Here is a 20325-nt window from a genome sequence, read left to right as displayed (position 1 = left end):
TGTCCATCCCCCCAGAAGACTTGGGAGCCCTCTTCTTCCCCATCAGACTGGGCCGCCTGGCACAGGAACAGGTGTTCGGGAAGTAATTACTGACTCAAGTTTGAGGAGGGAAAGTCAGATCAGGACCTCATCTCCTTCCCCGGTGTCTGTGGGAAGAAGACCTTGCTGAATAAGGTCACGAGATGGAGTGTTCCCGGGGGAGGCCAGGCCTCAGAGTGGGGTTTAGCAGGCCAGGAACTCTGGAGCCCCATAGCAGGGCAGAAGCTGAGCTAAATTTCTTCCTAATTTCCACTTCTGCATGGTGATATTTAGCTATTGAACCCTTGTAAAAGTCCCTGTGGGGGATGTCACCCTTAAAACTGGGCACACTGTGTTATAACTCCATCTGCTAAAATGTCATAACCCAGCGAACTCTGTGATTTGTTATTCTCCCCCTCCCCTTTGACATTTTCTAGGCTATGTCTCGTGGTACAATTATGTTCAAGGTGGTTCCAGTTTCTGCCCCTCCTGTTAATAGCCAGAAGATGGTAAGAATATACTGAGCCTTCATAATCACATATAGGAAATCCTCAAATAACAATAATAGTGACTTAATATTTTGTATCATACTACCCTCCTCTATAATGTGTTGAACATTTGTTCAATACTGTGTTGCACATTTTGTTTTGAGAGACAGATAGAGAGGGAGAGCACAAGTGAATGAGGGCAGAGATGGATAGAGGGAGAGAGAGAATACCATGAAGGGGGGGGATGGAGAGAGAAACAGGGCTCACCTGAAATGGGGCTCGTGTTCACCCGAAGCAGGGCTTGAGCTCACTCCATGCGGAGATCAAACTAATGAAGCGTGAGATCATGACCTGAGCTGAAGTCAGATGATTAATCTACTGAGCGACCCAGGCGCTCTGGACATTTTTCAATATTGATGACATGAGAGGCAAATGAATAAATGAATACAATAAAAGGAGATGGAGTACAAGAAGTTAAAAAGTAACATCAAGAATGGGAAACACATGAGCAAAAACTTCTCGGTACTAAGAGATTCTGCTGGCAAAGTCACTTTTTTGGTGGATCTTAGACTCAGTTCAAGAGGCAGGTTCCCCTTTTGGAGAGTATGGGGAGGAAAGATAGTAACAGTAGGTAGAGGAGTAGAGAAATGGTTTTAAGTCTTGACAGCCCATGGGCAAGGGTTCTTTTGATGGGACCATTTTGTACCTACTGTCAGGTATATGTTCGTGCCATGACCGAGTACTGGCCCCAGGAGGATCCTACTATCCCCTGCATGGATGCAGGGTTGCCTTTTCAGAAAGGGGACATCCTGCAGATTGTGGACCAGAACGATGCCCTCTGGTGGCAGGCCCGGAAAATCTCAGACCTTGGTACCTGTGCTGGTCTAATTCCTTCTAACCACCTTCTGAAGAGGTAAGGAAATTCTTACTCCTGGACTCAGGACTGAACTATCAGGACATAAAATGTTTCTCAGGCTTCAGTTATTGTAGTTAAGATTAGGTAAAGAGTGACAAGCAGATAGATAAACATATACACTGGTCTGTAAATCCAAAAGTCAACTTATCCATATGCCCTAAGCATTTTAAATACTCAGGAGACCAGAAAAATCATATCATCTAGAAAAGAGAGAAAAGCACTTGTGAAACTCAAACTTAAAAAGATAGTTCTAACTCCCTCTATTAATCATTCAGGCCTGAATTGAAACGTCAGTTATTGAATCTGAACCCACGGCTGTAATCTGTGTGTCCTTGAGATCTGAGGGAATGAGTAAAGATAGAAAATAGAAAAGGGTCCAAGGCCCAGCCAATGTTAAGAAATCGAGAGGAAGAAAAGGAACTAGCAAAAGAGATTGAGGAGTGACCAATGAGCCGGGATGAAAATCAGGACAGTATAGTGTCTGGCCAACCACGTCAGCTGCTATAGAGAGGACTGAGAACTAACCATTGGATAGCAATATGGCAGTCATAAAAGCAATTTGAAGAAATTATGGCATGAGACATTTTAGTACAAAGCAGAGCAGAGCAATGGGAAAGTAGCTGGAGAGGAAAGGGGAGTGGTGTGAAAGAACTTTTTTAGATGAGGTACATAATGCTCGTAGGAACAGTCCAGTGAGAGGGAAAACTTTTATGACAGAGAAAAAGAAAGGAACTGCTGTTGTCAATGTCCTTGAGCAGACAGATGGAGACATGATCTACTACAGTTGGACAACACAGGGGTTAGAGGTGCTGACCCCCTATGCAGTCAAAATTCTGCATATAACTTCTGACTCCCCCAAACCTAACTACTAATAGCCTACTGTTGGCCAATAATATAAACAGTGGATTAACACATATTTTATGTTATGTGTATTATATACTTTATTCTTATAATGAAGTAAGCTAGAGAAAAGAAAATATTAATAAGAAAATCATAAGGAAAGGAAAAACACATTTGCAGTACTGTACTGTGTTTATTGGAAAAAATCCATGTATAAGAGGGCCTGCTTAAAGGTCAACCATATACAAGTAGAGGCGTTGGCCTTATACAGGATCATAAACAGTAATAGTAACAGCAGAGAATCCAGACTGTGTGGACATAGTTGAGGGTGAGGATATGGCGAGAGCTTGTGGAAGTTCTCTGATTGTCTCAGTGAAATAAGAAGGAATATTGTAAGCTGAGAGTGAGGGTGGGTAAAGAAATGCTGGGAAAGAGAGAGGAATAATGATGAAAACATGCACTTCTCCTCACGTCCATGGTCAGGGAAATCAGCCAGCAGGAAAGAAATCAGCAAAAGCCACTCAACACAGCTATTCCCCTTCCTCCAGAGCTTGTTTACCAGCACACAGCTGGCAGTGGAGAGGAAACAAGCCACCTCTTAAAAGATGCAGGGGAGCAGTTCCCTCAGGAGATCTGGGATTTGGTTAGAGCAAGAGGGTGAAGGGCTCACCTACTCACAGTAGGGGCTGAAGTCTGGGAGGCTTTGTTGAAGACTGACTTCGACTTCCATGGGGTGTGTGAAAGGGCTTCAGGGAAGGCGGGTGGTGGACAGAGCCTTACAGGGATTAACATGCAGAGGATAAGGGATGACCCAAGCTTTGGGGGACTGACATAAACAGGGATAAAGGCTTTACAAGGTTAGTCCTTATGGTCTCAGGGCAGAAAGCAGTGAGGAGGCTCAGGCAGGGGTCTTGCAAGGAGCCCACAGAAATGACAGGCTTATTGGATTAGCGTGCAAATAAAGGATGCAGAAGGAATTGAAATCCACGTGGCTCTAAGGGATTGAGCATCAACAACCTGGGAGGGGAACCGGAACATGCTATGAAGATTCAGAGACCAGGTGAAGCAGGCTTACCCACTGGAGAGGCAGGGGCCTATGGGTCAGTCGCTGAAGCTCTGGGGCCTGTGGCCAGGTTTTTCAGTCTAAGAGTTGCTCTGAAAGGAGCCTGTAAGACAGGAAAAACGTGATAAGAAAACCTGTATATTTGGAGAATATTTGACAATGTGTTTGGAGAAGAAATCTCCCTTTTCACTTGGGTAGAAGCAGCAGAATTCTAGGAAGCACTGGATCTATTTCACCTGAGTTAACCTGAGTTGATTTTTTTTTTTCCTCATGGTGTATTTCTTTGTGCATAGGAAGCAGCGGGAGTTCTGGTGGTCTCAGCCATACCAGCCTCACACCCACCTCAAATCCATCATATGTGAGTGTGCTGATACCTCAAACCCAGCGTGTGCATCGTGGGGAAGCCTGCTCCTTCTCTCCCAGGGCTGGCTTCCTGCCCAAGAGAGGATCTCTGACTGTCCCCACTGCCCAAATAAGCTCCTAGCAGCCATCTGAAATCCTACTCTGCACCTTCATGCCTTTGGATTTATAAGATTTTTCAGTTTATAAAGATGCAAATGTTCCTGTGTCGGTGATACCTTCTGTGATGGCCCCCCAACTCTGAGTGCCTTGAGGTCTTTACAGCTAGCTTATACATTATACATATGCTGGTGAACAAGGTTGCACACACAAACCTTCATGTGGGCTCTATGCAGGGGGGTTAAATTTCACACTATTCAGAAGCTCTGACGAACAGTCGTGTGTGCATTTGATGAATAAACATGGGACTGAATTATTACTTAATCAATGCAGTTTCCTCACTAGATGGTAATATTCAAACGGCAGTGGGGGAATGGTTAGTAAAGGATCCATGGTGGCAAAGCTTGTGAACTACTTGCCACCTGAAAAGAGGGGCTGCAGCTTGGCAGAGCTCAGCTGGAACTGTCTGAGCAAGGCCCTTTCAGAAATGGCCCTCACCAGGCCCCCCACCCCCCGCCGAAAGGAAGTAAGGTTGGGGGTGCCTGGAGGGCGGGAGAGGGACCTGAACGGGAGGCTGCAAGGGGACTAAAGCAGACAACAGTGTCAGTGTCACCAATTGGCCCATGGCAAGTCCTTACTTTATTACTCGTCTAAGCCCAAAATTAGTTTTTCTTCTCCTTTTCTCTTGAAAATTTATGATGATAATCATAGAGACATTTTTGAAAGAAGAAAACTCTCTTATAATTCCTTCAGAGTGGCAATGTTTATTTATTTATTTTTGAGAGAGAGAGAGAGAGAGAGAGGGAGACAGAATCCCAAGCAGGTTGTGCACTGTCAGCACAGAACTGATGTGGAGCTTGAACTAAAGAACCCCGAGATCATGATATGAGTGGAAATCAAGAGTCGGATGCTTAACCAACTGAGCCACCCAGATGCACCTATCTTTTTTATTTAAACATTTTATCAGAAACATTTTTCATGATGTGATCTTTATAGTGATATTTTAGTTATTTCTTTGTGTTTTGAAAAAGTTTTTTTTGTGTTTTACCAAACCAGATTGAGGTACTTCTTTAACTCAGTTTCCTATTTCATTTCTCAAAGGCACATTGAAATGCTAATAAATCTTCTTTTTAAAAAAAATTTTTAATGTTTATTTTAGAGAGAGAGAGAGAGAGAGAGAGAGAATGAGTGGGGAGGGGCAGAGACAGGGAGACACAGAATCCGAAGCAGGCTCCAGGCTCTGGGCTGTCAGCACAGAGCCCGATTCAGGGCTCAAATTTACAAGCCATGAGGTCATGACCTGAGCCAAAGTCGGGTGTTTGACTGAGCCACCCAGGGGCCCCACTAATGAAGCTTCTAATCAGCATCTGGTAACTAGTAGGACCCCTAGTTGATGTTTAATTGGCTCCTGTAGCCTAAGTGTGATTTACATTAGACTTTTGGAAAAGCCCATCCTGAAATATGGTTTGTAGCCCCTATTCTTATACTCACAAATCTCTAAGTCCAGGAACTTCAAGGGTGGAGCCACTGACTTAATTGGTCACTTTTCATAGGGTTGTTTCTCATGGAGCATGTTCAGTTTCTAAATTATTAGATCATTCCTTTTCCTTTTAACTGTTTTAGATGATGCTGTAATAAGTATTATTTTGTATCTTTCTGATTAATGTTACCATAGAGGGGAAAAATCTCAGGAACAGGTTATTAGGAGGTATGGGCACTTTTATTTAACAAGACTTACTGAAAAATTTGCAGATGGCTATCATAAATATATTACACAATTAAGTTGTGTAAGATGCTCACACAATTAAGTTGTGGCTTTTCTTTTTTCTTTCTTTCCTTCCTCTCTCCCCCTTCTTCATTCCCCCTTTCTTCCTTCCCTCCCCCTTCCTTTCTTCCCTCCTTCCTGCCCTCCTTCCTTCACTCCTTCCTCCCTTCTTTCCTTCCTCTCTTCCTCCCTCTCTCCCTTTTATTCCAGTCAAGATTTGAGTTCCTAAAATATTCTGAACTAAGTGCATTAATTCAGAAATGAATAGAACACAACCCTTATAGAACTTTAAGGAGGGAAGGGAGTGGGATTTGCCAGAAGCAAAATCCCCATTTCCAACAAGATTCATAAATGTATTAGTTTCCATAGGATACATATTTATCACTTCATTACTAAATCTCTACCAAATTTCTATAGATTAAGCCTAGAACATTAATTAAATGATTTTGGCACTTTGCTTTTCTTATTATGTTAATTTGAAAAACTATAGCATTAACTATTGTGCTCTCTCTCACTCTTTTTTTTCCCACTTCCATTATTTGTCTGTATCCAGCAATTTCTATGGAAGAAGGTAAGAAATAGTATTTGAAAAAAGAAACCCTCATCTCCAAAGTCTTGTAGAACTTTTGTATAGTTTTGTTAATTCACTTCAATTCAGTTTAGCTATTTATTAAGCTCTTCCTATATACCTAGTAGTGTTCCAATCACTAAGATCTTAATTTGTCAAAAGATGTCAGTCAAAAGAAAGCACACATGATGTAATTGTCCTAACACTGAGAGGAATAGGAGAAAATAGAGATAACATTTATATGCAGCACATGGTAAAAATTCAATAAAAGTTGTGAAACTGGCTTGCTGTTTTGTGTCAGCTGTTTTACACACACTGTCTTAAAAATAACCCTGTAAGGAATTCGTGATTGTTCCCATTTTATGGATGAAAAGATTGAAATCCAAAGAAGGTAAGAGTATTGCCAGATGTTGCAGGCAGTGTAGTCTGGACTGAAGCTTCTGTTTCAGAGGCAAATGGAACCTCCAGTTATTACTTCTCTCTCTGAGCCCAGACACCCAGATGACTCATTATGATGCCACACACACACTTACAAAAGCAAGAAGGCAAGATGCTATCTGCTTGTGGAGGGGAAGAGAGGCTAGAAGAGCACTCCCCTAGGCACCCCCACAGCTCAATCCTGAAACTGGAAATGGGCAGGTCTTTGGAGAGGCGGGGTCTCTGAGGTCTTGGTGGGTAACAAGCCCACTGTCTTAATCTGCTCAGGTGGCCATAACAAGATACCACAGACTGGGTGACTTACACAACAGACACTTTTTTTCTCACAGTTCTGACAGCCAGAAGTCTAAGATCAAGGTTCAGCCTGTCTGGTTTCTGATGAGATTTTCTGGCCTGCAGATGACTGCCTGTCCTTTTGGATTGGGGCCCCAATCAATCTTATGACCTCATTCAACCTTAAAGGCCCTGTCTCCAAATACAGTCACACTGGGAGATAGGACTTCAACATATAAATTCGAGAGGGATACAGATCAGCCCATAACACCTACCCTTTGCCTATAGTGTGGAATTGTTGATTTTGAGAGAATAAAATCAGTGTCTGTCTTGGATCCCAGGCTTGCAAGTTAGAAAAATCAGGGCTACTTGTGCTGTTACTGGAAATTCACTAGTGTAAATTCCTCTGTAAAACAGGAATAATAATAGTTTTCTTTGATAAAACAAAAAAACAAAACATAAAACCTCTAGTTATGTCTTAGGAACTAATAAATTCACTGTTGTTATAAAATACTAATCTGAAATGTAATCTCTGAATAATTATAAGGAATGGAATGGCAGCTATGTTACTTGTTTATCTGTGCCCCTACCTCTATAAAACAGTATTATTTTGTAAAAATTTTTATATTGCATATGTTACTTAAAAACCGTAGTTAATGATATGGTCTGTAAGAAGGTGGTGATAGGTTTATTACGTGACTTGATAATATTATAGCTTATTATACAGATAATTACTTGCACTTTTGGAACATGATAAGACTTATTTATTAAACCACTATTTATTTCTCACCTAGGAAGTGCTGGGCATTATGGTAGGCACAAGATGTACAGTGCTTTCTGAAAAAAAATTATTTTTTCAAAATGTACATTTACATTAACTATTTTCATATTAAAAGGAAAATTCAGTTCAACTTAATAAATAATTTGTCATGTACCTATTCTGTGCAAGACACTGTACTAAGCTCTGTAAAATATGTAAAAATTAGCAAGACAGTTTATGCTTTTAAGGTACTATCTAGGAGGGCAAATAAGACAAATACTCAAATGGTTGTATTATATTACATCTATATATTAGAATAGATGTGTAGTAGCAGGGAGTTCAAGGTAGTAGGAAGAAAATGCTATGCAGTTCATGGCAGAGATAATCATTTTAGTTAATGTTTGAGATGGACCTTGAAGCATTACAGGCAAAAGGAACAGCATAAGCAAAGGTACAGAGGACTGACTGATGGTGGCTACTCTAATGGGAATATAAGATATGTGAAGGAAAGAAGTGGACAATAGCCTTCAAAGTTGGGTTTGGGTCATGTTGTAGAGGGTTTTAAATATTAGGTGGGGTCGGCTTTAAAAGTTATGGTCTCTTATTGTCTCATATATACCCTAGTTAAAGGTAAAAATAGTTAATTTTTTAACATTATTTTTTATATATTATAATATATATTACTTATTTATTATTTATTATTTTAACATTTATTGAGTGCTTACCATACACCTGAGCTTTTCATACACTATCTCAGTTTATCCTCACTTACATGGGAGGTATTGCTACCATCTCCATTTATAGATAGAAAACTGAGGCTTGAGGTAAACTAATTTGTCCATTCATAAAGCCAATGCTTTTAAAATGTTAACCATTTTATGTTATGTTGCCTTCTATACCATAGATTTTCATTGAATATGGTGGAGCCCTTTTTATCTCTCCAAGTGAGCAAGCATAAGGAATATGCTTGTTGTAAGAGTAACATTATTGTAAGGTGGTCTGAGTTTTACTGACATAAGCCTATACGTTGGGAAACTCATACATTTTAAGTTCTATTTTTCCCTTACTGTCCTCTTTTATAGAAGATGACATGAAGATTGATGAGAAGTGTGTGGAAGCAGGTAACATTTCCTTTTGATAGAGTTACCACCAGGAGGCATATGAAGCACTTCAGCAGTAGATTCTCTGACGCAGAGTTGGCCAAATGGGGCCACAGGTTTCCTCTGGAAGAAATGTGTAAAATGAATTCCCCTGAGCCTGCCTTTTTCTGTGGTTCTGGCACTTGGGAGGGAGGCACAGCTGTGGGAATGTCTCCAGGCTCCAAGACCAACCTTCTACTAAGTGTTCTAGAAAGCAGTGTCTTAGAAATGATCACAGGAACATTCAGTAATACTCAGGTGTTACATTCAGGTGGAATGTCTGGAAACCACCATGCTTTTGTGAAATACTATAAAATACTGAAATGCCAATTTTTAAAAAGCAACATATAGTTTTTGTTATTGTTTGGTACCATCTTCTGGTGGATTCTAGTATAGATAAATAGTAGTGGGTTCCAAATTTTTGAGAAATATATGAAAACTTTTTACATTTCTATACTTATTTATTTTTTTTTTGTAAATTGGGAAAAGGTTTTCCAAATTTAGTGGCATAATGAAGATTGGCTCAAGAATCACCAGAGTATTGTTGGGACAGTAGTTGGAGAATCCTTAGTCAGATAAGTGAATTTGTCTTGGCTTTCTGGGCTAATCTAGTTTTTAGAAATTAAAGAACAATATGAAATCTTTAAATTGTGGATATTTTAAAGATTCGCATATACTTCCCAGAACAACTACAGAATAATGCTGACACCATATTTATTTTGCCAGGTACACATTCGGGTTTTTAAAAACTTATAGTAATATTCATTTCTTTCTATAATTTTAATTTACAATTTTTATTAGGTAATACATTCACATATTTTATAATTCAAAAACTACCGAAGTATAGAGTTCCTCCCTTTCCCTTCTCCTCTACTCAGTTTTATTTCTTGAGGCAATAAATGCTCTCAGTTTCTTCCTGATCCCTCTAGAGATATTCTGTGCATGTAAAAGCAATGATGTATATTTTTTCTCCTCTCCCTATCATCATCCTTACCATTCTTTTAAAAATACCTTTAAAAAGAACACAACAAAAAAGACTTTTTGATGGTACACTATACACACTCTTCTGTCCCTGACTTTTCTCCTTAGCATTGTATATGATTCCATCTTAGTACATAAAGAGCCTCTTCCTTTGTTTTTAACAGCTTATTGGTTAAATAAATTATTGTGCATTTATATAATCACTTATCAGTAGATGTTTGAGTTATGTCCAGTCTGTTCTATTACAAACAATGCTACAACAAATAGCTTTGTAAATATATTGTTCCACATGGTATGAGTAAACCTTAGATGCAGTATTGCCTGATCCAAGGATGCAAGCATTGGTAATGTTGCTATATATTTCAAATTGCTCTCCCTCTACATTCTAGTTTTGTAATCCTTAATATCTCTTTAAAATGCTAAAAAGAACTGTTTTAACTGAAAGTTGGTTTACATAAAATCTTTCCTTATTGCCTACACAAGCCTATGCAATCAAACCATTTATATATACTCACTCTCCTTGCCACATTCCTGTTGCTTATGGTTCCTCCCCACCCTCTACCCTGCCCCGACCTTCAGTCAGGGTGCATCTCTCCTCCATCTGAAAGCCCTCTAATAGCAAAACTGTGCACTATCTGACAATCCATTGGAGTTTCCTGTGACATTCTACCTTTCCCTTCCCTCTGAGCCTCTTTTACATTTTATTTAGTCTCTTTTATTTTATTTTATTGATTATAGCCTCATACAGCATACCTGCTTATTGTCATAGCCCAGCTACTTAATACCACATATCTCATTTAAAAGTTCAATATGCCATAGAGACACCACTGACTTGGCCTTGATTCAGGAAAGATTTTTAGAAGTTAGTGTGTATGCAGAAGCATAGGGTCATGGAATTCATCTGTTAAAGTACAGGCTCAGTATTGATAGTAATAAAATGACACTTTTGGTTTTTTTTGTGTCCCCATGGGAAACCATAGATGAAGAAACATTTGAATCTGGTAAGTAAAAAATGAATATTTGGTATTGATTTTTAAGAGTGTATTCCAGATATTGGTATAATTTAAACACACATTTAGGGATATGATATAATAATTGTTTAAATACCTCAACAGTATAATTGTCAGATATTATAAGCTTCACCTTAACCAGTGCTTCTTTTGGGGCATTTTGGAGCTCTTTGGGATCATTTTTTGGTTGTCACATTGATTTGGGGCACTGGCCTTTAACTGGTAGGACTCAGGAATGCCAGATGTCCTGCAGAGTGTGAGACCATCCTGCATAATATTTTTAATGTCCTATTGGACAAAACACATTACAAATATAAATGAACAGTTCCTTAACACACACTAGTGATATACATTTTCATAATACATAACATGAAAATCTCAGTTGTTTAGAAGACAGTCACTATGGAGAGAGACATTTGAACAGGATTAAAGAAATTGCCTTGCAACTATTGAATAATTTACTCCACACATTCTGTCCGCTCCATACTGATAGTAAATAAACTAGAAAGTGAAGTATCTATGCTGATTGATTATTTTCTTTTACTTTAAAATGTTATTTGTTATTATTGATGACATATGGTATCACCAAGTGTGTGATACCAACATCAGAGTAATGTTGACATCATTAGTAATGAAATAGGTCTCACAGAGTATTTTGAAAACTGGCAAACTTTTGGAGCATGTTAACGTTACTCAACTGCTCCCAAGTATATTTCCTCCTTTTCTCTAGTTCATCAGATTATAATTGCTTTGGTATATTATCCCTACTTCAATTAAGGCAATTTCCCTTTTATATAAAAGTAAACCTGGTCTGTCATTACTTATCAGAGCACTTTTTATTTCAGAATTTACTGTTACTTTGCCCTTCTATTTTTCTATACTTCATATAAGGAATATTTTCACTTCCTTTAATCCATGCTTCTTCATTATAAGTGGGTATAAGCATCTAATAGTTTCTTATTCATAGTTTCTTATGTCTTCTAGAGAAGTCATGCCTGAGGATTAATATTTTGAAATACACATTTTAAAAATATAAATGAATTCTTTTTAATTTTTTTCTTTATATGACAGTTAGAGTATTGCATTGGTTTTTAAAATTAAGTGTGCAATAGATTATATTAGTTTGATTTCATAAGAATCGAGAGATTGTTACAAATATTGGTTATAAAAAAGATGGCACTAAGACATATGGAGTTGAGAAATATGCACCTAAATTATTTACTTACCATTTATGTTGTTTCTAAATTTTCTAGTTTTGGGATGCCTGAGTGGTTCAGTCAGTTAAGCATCCAACTTCGGCTCAGGTTGTGAACTCACAATTCATGAGTTTGAGTCCCCATATGGGGCTCTCTGCTGTCAGCACAGAGCTCACTTTATATCCTAGGTGCCCTTCTAAGTAAATAACTCTTGATACTCATTCATGATGCTTACTTCTGTTACTTAGAGCTCTTAGTGGGCAGTTACATTTCTTCAGTTTTGATCTCAACTCTTTTCTGAATTTAGTGTCATGTGACCTTGAATTTCTCTGGGAGGTGATGATATAATCTAATTAGGAATGCCAATTAAAAAAAAGTAACAGAAAACATGGATATTTAAGATATCTAGAAAACAAAGAAAACAGCACACTTTGTGTTTAGTTCCCCTTGTCTCCAATGGGCTGGCTGGAGATGGACATGTGTCACTGGACCCAGTGAGGAGTAAAGAATGAGGATGCTTAGGCTAGAGGCTGCTGCAGCACCTCTGGAGCAGCAGCATATGGCCTCTGGGAGAGAAGGAGAGAGGAGGCTCAAATCAGTTGCCTTCCTATAATTTCTCTCTCTCAAGCCCCATTTTAAGCCAACCAGTGGAGAGGAGTCTTCATAGATAAAATCTTCAGGGAGATTGTAGATAAGTGACTTGCAGAACAAGTCATAGTCCTCAGAGCAGCACAGTCAGGTCCCAGGAGTTCCTGAGTCCCCAGTTGTACGTTGTTCATTTGCCTTGCCAAACCTACCCAGGTTAGAACTTTCTCTAAGAGAGACATAAAAGCCTCATTTTTGTAACTTGTTTTTAGTGGATGGCCAACTCAATCTTCTCAAAGACTTAACTTTTTCATGTCTGTTTTTTCACTTATCCAAATATCCAGAGGAGCTTTCAGAAGGTAATTGTTTGTTTTTATTTCCTGGGTAAGCCAAACAGAGCTATATTTAAGATCTTTCAGTGCCTCCATGTGCATACTTGACAGGATACACTTTAAGATAAGATGTATTTTGAGGGTGAAAGCAGTGATGAGATATTCCATTTCATAGAAAAATATTTAAAAGTGAACAATGAAAGTAGTTAAGCTTTATGAATATATTCCTGAGTAAACATTTCCTTTTAAACTTACTGACGTATTTCAGTGCTTACTTAATAGGAGATGGAATTAATTTTGGTGTGTTTTCTTTGTATTTTAAGATGTACATGAAAAAAAGGTTAAGAAGAAAAGGTTGTATATGTTAGTTCATTCTATGAACAGTGGCTCTTTACATAGTACTTCAATGATCAGAACAGAGTTGCATAAGTGAAAAGGAACATCTATTAGTAAAAAGTAACTTGAAAATGATATTTTTATAACATTTTTTTTCCTGGAGTTTATATGAATTTTTCTGAGACTGCAGTGGAAGCAGAGACAGGAGTTTAAATAAGTTCTAGATGCTTCAGAGCCACTGGGATCAGTTCTCCTCACTCTTGTTCCTCAGATTTTTGGACAGTCAGACACAATTGGCAGCCACAGAGCAAATACTAATTTTATACAGAATAAACCATTTTATCAGGGAGAAACTTAAAACCCCCCTCCAACAAAGGGATTAATTAAAGGTCCTGCAGAATACCATTTCCACAAGTTTAAGCCAAAGCCAGTTCATCTGTTTCCTGGTTTTTTTTGTTTGTTTGTTTGTTTTGTTTTTTTTTTTAATTTTTTTTTCAACGTTTATTTATTTTTGGGACAGAGAGAGACAGAGCATGAACGGGGGAGGGGCAGAGAGAGAGGGAGACACAGAATCGGAAACAGGCTCCAGGCTCTGAGCCATCAGCCCAGAGCATGACGCGGGGCTCAAACTCACGGACCGCGAGATCGTGACCTGGCTGAAGTCGGATGCTTAACCGACTGCGCCACCCAGGAGCCCCTGTTTCCTGTTTTAAGTCAGTTTTCTTTGGGCATGTTTAAAAATGTATACCAAATTTTTATTTGTTTTGACTATGACTCAATATCTTTCTTGTAACTTTAAACAAGCCTAAAATATCTCTTTGTTTTAATTATACTTGACAGAATATATTCTGTGTATTGCTAAAATTCTGGAGAGTATTTCTGCATAGTTTGGGGCATGTGATAGGCTGCAGAGTGCTTAGGATATTCTTTAATAAGCCATTCAGGATGAATTCAGCTGTGCTGACATCTACTAAAAGAGCGTCACTTGCAGATTTGAAGATAATTTCATGCATCTGTTCTAAGTAAACTTCTCTTTCTCCTCCTCCACATATTCTGTTCCTGCCATTCTCTGTGTTTCAGACAAGGAGGAATTTGTTGGCTGTGATCAGAAGTTCTTTATTGGTAGGTGATGATTAATAAGAGGTGGGTCTTTGTCACTTGTTAACTTTTTAGTCATACCATCCTGACTCTCTTCTGAAAACTTCTTTTGTTGATGGACATTTCCAAACTTGTTCCTTGTTCTGGTTTCCCTCTATCCCCCCAATTTTTTTGGGGGGGTTAGTATTCTGATGTGTTGATCATTCATTATAATTCATCTGGTTTCCACTGGATATCTCTTATTATTCAGCAAACACAAATAGTTTATTTTCTTCCAGACTGTTTCAAGACATATTTTTCTTACTCTAAAGAGACCAATTGTCTGACTACCAAACTTAACTTTGATGACCACATTTCTATATCCTATCAACTTGGCAGAGGTTTCTGAAGGACCCCTTTAAAGGCTCATGTAAAACCACACTGGGCCTCCTTTTCCATGAGACAGTGGGACAACAGCAGGATCTATAAAGTGAAATGTTGGTTCCCCGGGCCAAGATGCACATTAGAATCATTGAGAGAGCTTAGAAAAACAACAACAACATGGGACCACTTTTCTGTATCCCTTTGAGGTTAACTCAGCCCCAACGCCATTAAGTATGCTAAAAGGGAAGGCATCCGCACAAAGGTGGGAAAGAAGCAGCCTGGGGTGGGGCATCACTGAGCAGTATTAGGAGACCATTTATGCAGGGGATGATGGTGGTCTGGTACAGGTTGTCAGAGCCAGAGCAATGTGAGGAGGACAGCTGCCATCACTTGGGTTCTGACACCTCACAGCCTCTACAAAGATGGCCTCCTCACCTAGCTTGGGTTCTGACACTTTCTGCCAGGTTGCTGACACCATCCGTCCCCATCCTGCACAAGTGCTCTTGACTAATAAGTATGTATCGAGGACAATCAGTGTCAGGTTTCTCACTGAGAAACATACAGAAAGTGGGGAGATGGTGTTGGCTGGAATAAATCCCGCAATGTTGAGGTGGCTTTGTGCGTATTGGTGTGAACTCATGGTGTTCGACATATACAGATACAGATATAGATGTGTGTGTGTGTGTGTGTTTGTGTTTATACATATACATATAGTCCTTAGCTCTACTTATTGAAAGGACCTGGGAACAGCTCTTTTTTTTTTAAATACCAGAAAGCTCTGTGATTCAGCAGGCAGGTTAAACAGGATTCTAGGAGTTCAGAAATCATGGTTAAAGCGTCCAACTCTGCCACTGATGACATAGTTGTGAGCAGCCCCCTAACCCATGTCTTAGTGTATCCATCTGAAAAATGTGAGTGATCAGCCTGCTCCCCTGTTTCTATCCTGGCCCAAGCCACTATTCTCCCTCATCTGGGGCACTGCAAGGGCCTCCTAGCTGCTCTCCCCTGAGCCCACACTTTGCATCCTCCCCAAGCAACAGAGGAATTCTTCAGACACATAAATCAAACCATGTCACACCCACTTCTCCACCACCCAGTGGCTTTTCATCCCATTTGGACCACAATCCAACACTCTGCTTCCTCTCCAACGCCACTTCCTACCCTTCTCTCTACTGCTCAGGACCCTGCCCTACTCGAGCCTTTCTGTGCTTCCCCAAACACTCCTTTCTCTGCACCTTAGCAGTTGACGTTCCCTTCGCTTGGGCTGCTTTCATCCCCAGATGCCTCCTGACTGGCTCCATTACTTTATTCCCATGTCTGCTCGATGTTACCTTTTCACACACACTTTACTTGAATTCCCTCACTCCCCATGAAGAAACACCCCCATCACTCCACTGCCCCTTCTTCTAAGCACTTATTTTTGTTGATGTGTTTACTTTTGTTTCTCCTCCTCCATAAAACGTGAATGTCATGAGGAAATGAGTTTGATTTAGTTGACCGCTAGAACCCCAGCACCTGGCACATGGTGGGCACAGGGTGCAACTTAGCGGCAACATGTGGGGGCATTTTGTTATTTTTCCTTCTGTTCTCTTCTTATTTTCTACCTTTAGACAGACGTGATTATGTTAATCAACACTTGCTGGTTGCAGTCACTGCAGGCGCCATCAGGCGGGGCAAGAGAAATAATCTCTCCTACCTGGATGTAACATCCTGTGCGTTTTCACCCTCCCAGCTGGCTTCCGCCGGAGCATGCGCCTTTGCCGCCGGAAGTCTCACCTGCGCCAGCAGCACGCGGGGGTCTGCAGTGCCAGCGGCTGTCTGAGCGCGTCAGGCGCCCCCTACGAGGAGGTGGTCAGGTACCAGCGACGCCCTTCAGACAAGCACCGCCTCATAGTGCTCGTGGGTACGTCTCAGGAACTGTGTCTCTCCTCCCCCATAGTAAACTTTTCCTTCTAGAGTCAGTGGTTTTGTGTTGGGAGTGGTGGCAAAACTAGAATTCTTTAGGGACGCCAATATAAACACCTTTTAAAAAAAAAAGCCTGTCTTATATGTGCGTTTATAAATAAAACTTTATTGTCTCATGCTTTTATTGTTTACAATTAAATGTGGTATGCCATGATATACTGGGGGTATTAACAGGTTGTATTATGAAATTTTGTTTTCTCTTTTTTTGACCTGTTTTGAGTTTGTTCTGTAAGCATAGGTGAGTATTCCCCCAGACTGCATTATCAGTCTGTATTAGAAATAAAAATCCTTGGGGTGCCTGGGTGGCTCAGTTGATTAAGCATCTGACTTTTGATTTCAGCTCAGGTTGTGATCTCACAGTGGTGGGATTGAGCCCTGCATTGGGCCTCCACTGCAGGGCATGGAGCCTGCTTGGGATTCTCTCTCTCTTCCTCTCTTTCTGCCCCTCCCTTCCTCTTGAATGTGCTCTCTGTCTGTCTCTCTCTCAAAATAAACATTAAAAAAAACCACAGTTTATTTAAAAAAAAAGAAATAAAAATCCTTAAGATCTATTTCCCTAAGAAATTTGTAACCACCTTCTTTAGAAAAATGTTTAAAATTTTCTGGACTATATATGGTGCTAAAGAACAGGGCAAATACAGTACTGGGGTGACGTGCTTTTGTGACCAAGAGCTCTGCAAAGCTGGTCCCTGCAGCTGTAGTAACTAATGTCTTGCTGCCATCTCTATGTATTCCAACTGTAATCAAGGGAGGCCCCTGTAGAGCAGAACAACATGCCCTACAGCCAGGACCGGCTACATAATTTGCAGAGCTCAGGGCAAAATGAAAATGCAAGGGCTTCTTGTTTAATGATGATTAAGATTTCAAGAAGGCAAAAGAAGAGCATTAAACCAAGTGTAGTATGCTAAGCCTGGGCCCTATGTAATTGCATGAAGTCAGCTCTGACTCCAGTTGCACACAGAGTGTTGACTCAACTATCTATCAGGAAGTATGTCTGGGGGCGTCTGACTCTTGATTTTGGCTCAGGCCATGGTCCCATGGTTTGTGGGTTTGAGCACCAGGTTGGGGTCTGTGCTGACTGTGTGGAGCCTGCTTGGGATTCTCTCTCTCCTCTCTCTGCCCCTCTACCACTCGCTCTCTCTGTCGAAGTAAACTTAAAAAAATAAGTAAACTTAAGTAAACTTAAAAAAAAGGAAATATGTCTGAATTCTATAAGTCATGGGACCCATAATTATAGGGGCTGATTTCTGGGTTGTGATGTGATGGAAACTTCATTTGACAGGAAAGGCAGATTGTCTCAGATTATCTGAAATGAGGCCAGAGAATTTTCAGTGTCCGACATTAGATGAAGGTTGCTGAGGTGACTGGTTCCTGCAATTCCCCAGCTTATTTCTGGAATGTTGAAGAAGTGTGGGTTACTCCATGGGTCACCAGGAAAATTCCTAAGAGCTTTCTGGAATTGTTTCAGTTTGTGAGAAACTAAAAACATTTCCCAAAAAATTTGCTCTCAAGTTTTTTCAGTAGAAGAACTGAAATGATGATTTTACCACATAATCATATTTATTCACATCTTATAATTTCTGCATGTGACTTTCTGTATTTAGGACCTTCGGGCGTTGGAGTAAATGAACTGAGAAGACAACTTATTGAACGTAATCCTAGCCATTTCCAAAGTGCTGTGCCACGTATGTGTAGTTTTTCTTTCCTAGCAGTTCATGTTTCGGTAAAACTGTCTTTGTCTCTGCAGATGCACTGATCTCAGTTAACTATGCCATACCATTTTTGTTGTAAAAATATATCAGACACTAGGGATAGTCCTTGTATAATATTTCTAACTATATTTATTTTAATAGAGGGAATTGATTTATTGACATGTAGGCTTTTAAAGGGGGACTTTGTCTCTTTTCCATTTCTCAATGACTATATAGATGACTCTTCAGGAAAACTAATATTTAGCAATAATAACTAACATTCATTAATTACTTACCATCTTCCTGGCACTGTGCTTGGCTCTTTAAATGCCTTATTTTATTTTGAAACTTTCAATATATACAGATATAATTTTATATAAGTCTGTATATGTGATTATATCATCCATGGCAGGAAAGAGCATGTGCATGTAGGTTCTTCCTCTTCATCTGAACGCAAGAGAGAGGAACTTAGAGAAACCACTTAAGAGCTTTGCATGCGTTCCCTGCAGTTTGGGGGGCATGGAAGACTGATGTCAGAATTATACCTGAAAAAATGGAAAGAGTTTAAAGGAGTGGCCAATGGCTATAGTCTGGGAAGTAGCTACCCTTTGAGAAATCACAAGTGACTAGCTGACATAGGGATGGATTTGAGATACTCAGTGGCAATGGTGGTGGTGATAGGGTTTGCAGAATAACCCAATGCATCTTCTAGGAGAGCAGAGCCAGATTTAAATATCTACCAGATTTACATATCTAAAAGGAGCCTATAGTATCCAGCATCAGCATCAGTGAAGTGAGAATTTTCCTGCTCTTTCCTTTCCTTTCTGCACTGTAGCCTTGGACAGTTAGAAAGCTGGAGAGGAATAGTAGAGAGGCAATGAAAGGGAGGAGAGGAATCCTATTCCCTTTCCTGACTTCTGGCTTCTCTGACTGCAGGCTTCCCTGCTTGCAGCAAGTCTGAGCCAGGTGTGGGGAGGAGAAGCCTAAAATAATCATAATTTTGATTATTACATGGGAATGGAATTTTATTAGATCAAGACTGCATTTGTGGCACAGGTGATGGTGGCCTTTTTTTTTTTTTTTTTTTAACCTAAGAGTAATGAGAAGAGTCCTGATAACTGCTTAGATTTTCATCCAGGACCAGGAGAAGGTCTTGTCCCACAGAAGGCAGTAGGTGACAGAAAAAGTTGCTTTATAGGGGTGCCTGGGTGGCTCAGTCAGTTAAGCGTCTGACTCTTGGTTTTGGCTCAGGTCGTGATCTCACAGTTCGTGAGTTCAAGCCCCACATCGGGCTCCGCGCTGACAGCATGGAGCCTGCCTGGGATTCTCTCTCTCTCCCTCTCTCTCTGCCCCTCCTCTGCTCTCTCTGTCTCTCAAAATAAATAAATTTAAAAACAATTTTTAAAAAGTTGCTTTATGATCATATACCATAGGTTGTGCTTTCCAAACACTGTTCACATGTGTAAGAATGGACATTGATCTCCAACATCCAGTGTTTATAGCAACACTACCAACAATAGCCAAATTGGGGAAAGAGCCCTCATTCCACTCATATGTGGAATTTAAGAAACAAAACAGATGAACGTAGGGGGAAGGGAAGAAAAAATAAGATAAAAACAGAGAGGGGGGCAAACCATAAGAGACTCTTAAATACCGAGAATAAACCAGGGGTTGCTGTAGGGGAGGTGGGTGGAGGGTGTGGGTTAAATGGGTGATGGGCATTAAGGAGGGCACTTTTTTGGGATGAGCACTGGGTGTCATATGTAAGAGATAAATCACTGAGTCCTACTCCTGAAGCCAAGACTATACTGTATGTTAACTAACTTGAATTAAAACAAAACCACAGAAGAAATCACCATTTTTAAATAATCTGGATAAAAATAAAATGCCCATAGAACATAGAATAATTGTAAGCAGTATAGCTAGTCATCATTCAAATGAGAAAATGTTGCCCATATTTTGCTTTCTAAATTGAGTGAATAGTTTTAATCTTAAAATGAATACATCTAGTTATGCATTAGTTCACAGATTTTAACCTACC

At 39.9% G+C, this 20325-nt stretch overlaps 1 protein-coding gene across 4 annotated transcripts in view; it reads left to right on the top strand.

Moving 5' to 3' along the window:
- LOC122481647 (transmembrane protein 237) overlaps positions 1–20325 on the top strand; it is a 67701-nt gene that overhangs the window by 16938 nt on the left and 30438 nt on the right. For all 4 annotated transcript variants that reach the window (XM_043577499.1, XM_043577498.1, XM_043577500.1 and 1 more), the window contains 10 exons: positions 456–527; positions 1223–1419; positions 3619–3683; positions 6103–6120; positions 8671–8709; positions 10689–10709; positions 12844–12858; positions 14248–14289; positions 16361–16531; positions 18198–18278. In XM_043577499.1, the coding sequence (XP_043433434.1) occupies positions 456–527; positions 1223–1419; positions 3619–3683; positions 6103–6120; positions 8671–8709; positions 10689–10709; positions 12844–12858; positions 14248–14289; positions 16361–16531; positions 18198–18278 (721 nt within the window). The remainder of the gene's footprint in view (positions 1–455; positions 528–1222; positions 1420–3618; positions 3684–6102; positions 6121–8670; positions 8710–10688; positions 10710–12843; positions 12859–14247; positions 14290–16360; positions 16532–18197; positions 18279–20325) is intronic.

The sequence above is a fragment of the Prionailurus bengalensis genome, chromosome C1, assembly GCF_016509475.1.
Source record: "Prionailurus bengalensis isolate Pbe53 chromosome C1, Fcat_Pben_1.1_paternal_pri, whole genome shotgun sequence".
Lineage (NCBI taxonomy): Eukaryota > Metazoa > Chordata > Mammalia > Carnivora > Felidae > Prionailurus > Prionailurus bengalensis.
The sequence above is the reverse complement of the archived record's forward strand: the minus strand, read 5'-3'. Positions and strand labels throughout refer to the sequence as shown.